Below are 7,750 nucleotides of genomic sequence, written 5' to 3'. Positions count from 1 at the left end.
TCAGGGGAGTGGGTAGGTCGATTACATCGCCCCTAGTGCTCAATTGAAGGCGCATGGCTCAGTGGTTAGAGCGTCGAGCTTACGATCGTGAGGTTGTGAGTTCGAATCCCGGACCGGGCTGTGAGTTGTGTTCTTGAGCAAGACACTTTATTTCACGTTGCTCCAGCTCACTCAGCTGTAGAAATGAGTTGCGACGTGTCACAGGTGCCGAGCTGTATCGGCCTTTGGCTTTCCCTTGGATAACATCAGTGGTGTGGAGAGGGGAGGCCGACTGCTGGTCTTCATAAACAACCTTGCCCGGAATTGTGCCTGGGAGGGTAACTTTCTAGGTGCAATCCCGCGGTCAGTCATTGCTGAAGAGGGTCTCAGCAGTGCTCAATTGGTACTTATTTTATCGATATCCGAAAAGATGAAAGGCAAAGTCGACTCCGGTGGCATTTGAACTCAGAACGTAAAGACAGACGAAATGCTGCTAGGCATTTAGCCCAGCGTGCTAACGGTCCCACCAGCTCACCGCCTTAGTGGCAAACTAAATTTGATGTCAAAGTTTGGCACAAGGCCAGCAATTTCGAAGGAGCGGGGGTCAGGTCGATTGCATCGACCCCCAGCGCTCAACTAGTATTTATTTTATCGATCCCGAAAGGACAAAAGGCAAAGCCGACCGCGGTGGAATTTGAACTTAGAACATAAAGACGGACGAAATGCTGCTAAGTATTTAGTCCAGCGTGCTGACGATTTTGCCTGCTCACCGCTTTAGTGATATGCAAATATTGAGGAGATGGAATGCCATCAATATGTTGTCGTAACAGAAAATTTTGCATACATCTGTTGGCTAAGCATCCAGTGTCATTGAAAATGCAGTTGTTGGTCTCTAAGACAAAGTCCAGATATTGGCTGAAGATGGTCAGGAACTATAACTCAGCATTTCAGATGACATCTTTTGAAGATAACACCATAAAAAAAGCTGGCTTCGTGCCAAAATTCAATATGGTTCTCTGTAGCTACAATGAGGTCGTCATGATACATACATACATACATACATACATACATACATACATACATACATACATACATACATACATACATACATACATACATACATACATACATACATACATACATACATACATACATACATACATACCTACCTACATACATACATACATACATACATACATACATACACATACATACATACCTACCTACCTACATACATACATACATACATACATACATACATACCTACATACATACATACATACATACATACATACATACATACATACATACCTACCTACATACATACATACATACATACATACATACATACATACCTACCTACATACATACATACATACATACATACATACATACATACATACATACATACCTACCTACATACATACATACATACATACATACATACATACATACATACATGCATGCATACATACTTGTGTATGCGTGTTTGCTTATGTATGTGTGTGTTTAGTCAGCAGGCTACACACACACACGTACACGCACGTATGTATTATTCTTGCATACATGCACACACACAAAGGCACACACATATCCATCTACATAAGTATGTGTATATCGATGAAACTTATTGAGTTCTCTTTTGTTTAATATTGTAATTCATGCATACATAATTCTGTTTTGATAAACAAGATATTTCCTCGTTCAAGTTCTCATAAGGTAAAACGTGCTCACTGATGAGTCGCATATATATATATATATATATATATATATATGTATATACATTCACATACACACACACATTGGCAATACATGGTTTGTCTTGATAACGGTGTTGTTTAGCAAAAGATAATTTTGAACCGAATTCCATGCTTCCAGTAAAATGATGCCATCAGCTTAATCATTCTATAGAAACTGACGCCAGTGGATGCTGCTATCAATAAAACATTATTGTAACCAATCCTAGTTTCGTTATTATTGTTGTTGTTATTATTGCTATCATATTGTTGGCGGTGGTAATGATGATAGCAGTTAATGAGCTTGCTTTCGTTTCTTCTCTTACGTCAAGGAGACAGAGCCAAGTCGGTTATAATTATTCCTGTCCGTTAAGAGCGTTTACTAAACAGCCTAGAATGTTAAAAGCATATGGTTTGTAAAGCCGCATTGTCGTGTAGGCGTAATAACTTTTTAGCGCTCTCAGTAAAGATAACAGCAAGAATTCTACAACAAAGAACATGGTGTCATGTTAAAAGTTCAGAATCACCGTTTTCATTACTTACTTTTAAATTTGTTCTGCTAACGAAGACTGGGTTTAGGGATTTCTCGATGCCGCATTCTTGGCAATTATAGTGATTAATTTACCCCAGACCATCTTTTACTTGTAACCGTATTTTATAGATTAAAAAACAATTTCGTTTAATGTCAGAAACTGAAGGAGACTTTGCAAATGAGGGATGTGAGATGTTTTAAACAAGCGATACTCTTTCAGAGAAGGAAAAGCGATTAGATAAGTGAATCTTCCCCAGTATTACCGTCTTGCGTCGGCATCCACGAAACTAGTTTGGTAAAATATGATATAGGTTCCTCATACTGGTAAAACATTATGGCATTCATTCTAAGGTAATTGAGTTTACGTCTCATTTCTCCTACCTTATGATCTATGAAATGTCTAACAGTAATATATTATTGATGTACATATCAAATATGAGGGCCTATAAGTCATGAATGGGCTACGAATTCCTTGGACACAGTCTCACTTCTAGTTTAAGCCTTACAAAAAAGTGCTATTAGTCGTATCTCTTACAAAAAGAAAAGAAAACCCGAATATGTGGCATAGTTGGAAAAAGAGGATAAATAAAGGTTTAAAATTTTGGCACAATTACAAGAATTTTAGGGGATTAGTTGATTACGTTACGCCCAATACTCAACTGGTATTTATTTTCTCGAGCCCAAAATAACGAAAGGAAAAGTTGACCTCGACGGAATATAAATTCAGGACGGAAGAGCAACTTCTAACCAATTACATAAAATTTACACCGTTGGTGAGGTGCTGAAAGAGTCAACACTGTTGATGACATGCCGAAAGAATCACGACTTAACACTGAACACTGTTTGAAACTCTCTCAGCTGTCACAAATGTATTTAATTATCAATGGAATTAACTCAGCAATAAATATTTTCATATTTACAGTTTAGTATAGTTTGCTCTTGTGAAAAACAGGAACGGTCCATAACTTACGAGTGGACAGTTTGCATCCGAAAACTGAGTCGGCAATCTGGTTTCGATTTTCGGAATGCAGCCATTTCATTTCAATTATGCTATTAATCATGTTGAAAAGGTTTAGACTTCACAACTTTTATTCCTATTTTCTCTAAAGATATTAGGAATGGGACTTAGTCATCTGTTAGTAGACACTTAACACCATGAGAGATGAAACAATTAACATTATTTATCGCACGAATGCCTGTATAAATTTTGCCTTTCTTTATTTTGTTCAAGTGTCAGAATCAATTGAGTGTCTCACGAAATGCTCTACAGCATTAATTACACGTCTCTACATCTTGCGCTGAAATCTAGCTCAGGTCGACTCGGTTAAAATCAATCTAACCACTTCTGAGTAATTTGCGGTCTTGTCTTCAAATAGCGAAATCCTTATTCAGTTACGTCAAGGTGCAGGACTAGCATATTCCGAATGAACAAGGCGGCGAGCTGGCAGAAACGTTAGCACGCCGGGCGAAATGCGTAGTCGTATTTCGTCTGCCGTTACGTTCTGAGTTCAAATTCCCCCGAGGTCGACATTGCCTTTCATCCTTTCGGGGTCGATAAATTAAGTACCAGTTACGCACTGGGATCGATGTAATCGACTTAATCCGTTTGTCTGTCCTTGTTTGTCGCATCTGTGTGTAGCCCCTTGTGGTATAAAGAAATAGATAGTGTAATCCGACGGTAGTAAAAATTCCACGAATTAGGTACTCCAAAGTCAGTCAGAAAGCCGGGGTCCGTGTGAGCATTGTTTTGTATTTTGTATTTAAATTATACATACTACATACTACATATATATATATATATATATAATATAAATAATATATATATATATATATATATATATATCTATATATATATAAATATCTATAAATATAATATATATATTATATATATATATAATAATATATATATTATATATACATACATATATATATACATATATATATATATATATATATATATAATATAATATATATATATATATCTATATATATATATATGTATATATGTATGTATATATGATTTTTGTGTACAGTATACAGCTATGAGCTACTAATAGTTTCTTGCATTGGAGATGTAGTCTTGGCAATCTTTAATAACACATCTTGTGTCTCCAAGAAGTTTCCAGACTACATTTTCCCATTATTTACATTATTTACATTGCAGCTAAGAATAAAATTTGAATATTAGAAAACATTTGATTTTAATTTACAATGTAACAATATAATTAACAAAAAGTACCATCATTTTGTTAAAATATTGATTCGCTAGAATACTTATAAAATGAGAGCTAGAAGTGCCAATACAGCTAAAGTTTTATGCAAAGTAGAATAGTATATACAGTAGGTAGATTCATTATGTAAAAAATTAAGCATTGGGTCAAGACCAGAAATGCGAAGACTTTGCAATAACTTAGGCAATAACTCAAGCAAATTTTACTTTAAATTTGTTGTCATAAGTAGATTTTACTGTAATATATAACTAATTTTTGTATTATTCTATTTATTGCACTAACTAATTATGTACTACTATTATTTTTTATAACCTATTTTCAACTTTCTACTTATTAATTAAAAACATGAACTTTTTAAAGCGCAACCTTTTTAAAGTGAACCTTTCCCATCGAGTGAAGATGCTTCTCTATAGCAGTGTGGGAGCATTCGATTTTCTCTGCCAGTTTCCTTGTCGTTTGACGAGAATTTTCGTGCAAAACTTGGTTTAATCGCTCTTCATCGAACTCAATTGGACGGCCAGAACGAGGTGCGTCTTTGAGGTCAAAATTTCCATTTTTGAACTTGGCATACTAATCACGAGTGGTTCTTTCAGCTATGGCACCCTCTCCATACACAGCACAAATATCGCGAGCAGTTTTTGCGGCCTTAGAACCTTGATTAAAAGCAAAAAGAAGGAGGTGTCGAAAATGCTCGTTTTTCTTAACTTGACATTCCATTTTAATGATCTGAAAATAAACAAAAATTAACTAAAATTAACTAGAAAAAAACAACAAAATAGATTCCAAAATGATTCAAAAATAGAATTCTCGAAAATAAAAATAGATTCCTACATTTAAAAACGCAATAAAATCCAAAATAAAATTTAAAAAAACGGCAGAAACTTATTTGCCAACCCCATAATAACAAAAAGAAGTAATAATTTGTAATAAAATTTTTAGTTTTAACAAAAGCTAATGTTTTCTAAATCTAAATATTTTATTTGAAATTCTATCCTTAGCTGCAATATTTTAAGTAAAAGTTTTCTTGTTCTGTACTTTACCAGATGTAATAGCTTGTCCTGAACTTTTCCAAGTGTAATAACTTGTCCTGTACTTTTCCTGGTTTATAATCTCGCATATGTACACACACACACACAAACACACACACACACACACACACACACACTCTTAGTATAGTGCCCAGGGAGATTCAAGCTGACACAGGATATGTCAAGGTTGGCCGTTTGAATTATAAGCGCTCCTCATTGTTGCCACCTGAGTGGACTGGAGAAACGTCAAATAAAGCATCTTGTTCAAGAACACAAAGCACCACCAGGAATCGAACTTATGACCTTACGATCGTGAGACGACTATCCTAACCACTAAGCCACGCGCCTTCGACTGCACACACACGCGCGCGCACACACATACATACGTACAAGCACACGTGTACACACACACACACGCACACTCTCACACAAACGCACACACACACAGACACGCACACACACGTACAGGCACACGTGCTCACACACACACGCACACACAAACGCACACGCACACACACACACACACACAAATAGAGGTTGATACAACTGATTAGATTCTGTACTCACTGCACCTACAAATGTGTATTATTTGTATCAAACTTATATATCATTTTAGTACATAGATAACTATCAACTCTTGCAAACATTTCCTAATTATTACTTATATATATATATATTTTTTTATTTTTATTTTACAGCCTCAATAATTATGCACAAGCCGAAGGAATCTTGTATTGTAAGAAACATTTCCAAGACATTGTTGTCGCCAAGAACACACAGACACCTGTTGTTTAAATGTAGGTTTATTCATCAGCAATAACAACAACAGCAACTACAAAATGGCATGTGACGTAATTATATCAGCTCCATAGTTTTGAACAAGTGCCTTTAACAAGAACTGGAAAGATTTTTATCTTCTTTTGTTGCTTTTGACTTACATTCATTCTTCTTTAAGTATAAATTCTTCAGCTTCTTGTTACAGTCAGCAAAAAAAAAAAAAAAAAAAAAAATCCTGACTAAGCATCATGCATATTTTGTCAAGCGTCACAAGTTTTAATTAGTTAAAAATGTAATTTAAGTTTTGAAAAATGCCAAAAAAATAATAAAAATAAAAATCAAATAAACTAATGATAAAAATTCATTTTTATTCAACACGCTTCATCTTTTGATTCCATTTTATTTATTTATTCATATTTATTATTATTATTATTATTATTATTATTATTATTATTATTATTATTCTATGTTTGACTTTTGCTTTATATTTGTACAAGTTGGCTCCAAGTCTCACCCAGAGACCTCAAGAGACAACAGGGTTGGAAGTTCATGTTGTTGTTATGCCTAGTGTGCCATATATTTGGGGGTGGGGATGTTGTACTAATGAATGTCTAAGAAAAAAAAAAGTTTTTTTTTTTTTTTTAAACCGAAAATTATGGTTGTTTTAAACCTTGAGGTTACATAGAGAGTATTTTGCGTAGGATATGAGCAGTTCCCATGAGCACTATCTTTTGAACTTCTGCCATTTTTGGGTTTCCTGGTATCTGAGTTAGGTAGCTATCAGCCCCTTTTGCTATCATTCCCAGGCACCTATTATTATTATTATTATTATTATTATTATTATTATTATTATTATTATTATTATTATTATTATTATTATTAATACGTTTTCATTATTATTAGTAGGATATACAAAATACACTGCTGTATTTAGTTATGACCCTTTACATCCGAACCTGTCATGGTCGACTTAGCCTTCTATTCGAAATCCTACTGAATACTTCGATATTATTCGGCTGTTTCTCCCCCGAGTTTCTGATATTTTGCTTATGTTAGAAATCATTATAGTTATTGTTAAGAGGACGGTGGATTGCCAGAATTGTTAGAGTGCCGGGCAAACTTGCTTTGCGGCATTTGTTCCAGCTCTTTATCATTGTGAGTTCACAACCTGCCGAAGCCAACTTTACCTTTTTCCCTTCCGAGTCGATACAATCGACTATCCCCGCCACCCATATAATTTCTGACCTTGCTTTCAAGTAAGAAATTATCTTTATAGTGAGAGCAGGGTATAGTCGAATCGTTAGAGCATCGAACAAATTGCTTTGCGTTCTGATGTCGACTTTATCTTTCGTTTTATCCGGTGTGGACAAAATAAACTATCTGCCTAGTGCTGGAATCATTGCAATCCTTCTTCAAAAATGATTGGCCATGTGCCTACGGTAGAATGATTATTATTATTTCTATTTG

At 34.9% G+C, this 7,750-nt stretch overlaps 1 protein-coding gene across 1 annotated transcript in view; it reads left to right on the top strand.

Annotated features, from left to right (window-relative positions):
* Nucleotides 1–6,658, top strand: part of LOC115216304 (LIM domain-containing protein WLIM2a) — a 53,769-nt gene extending 47,111 nt beyond the window's left edge. Inside the window, exon 3 of the mRNA XM_029785509.2 lies at nucleotides 6,205–6,658. Within this exon, the coding sequence (XP_029641369.1) occupies nucleotides 6,205–6,301 (97 nt within the window). The 3' untranslated portion in view covers nucleotides 6,302–6,658. The remainder of the gene's footprint in view (nucleotides 1–6,204) is intronic.
* Nucleotides 6,659–7,750: the final 1,092 nt, after the last annotated feature.

Source organism: Octopus sinensis, linkage group LG1 (genome assembly GCF_006345805.1).
Source record: "Octopus sinensis linkage group LG1, ASM634580v1, whole genome shotgun sequence".
Taxonomy (NCBI): domain Eukaryota; kingdom Metazoa; phylum Mollusca; class Cephalopoda; order Octopoda; family Octopodidae; genus Octopus; species Octopus sinensis.
This window is presented reverse-complemented; position numbering and strand designations above follow the sequence as displayed.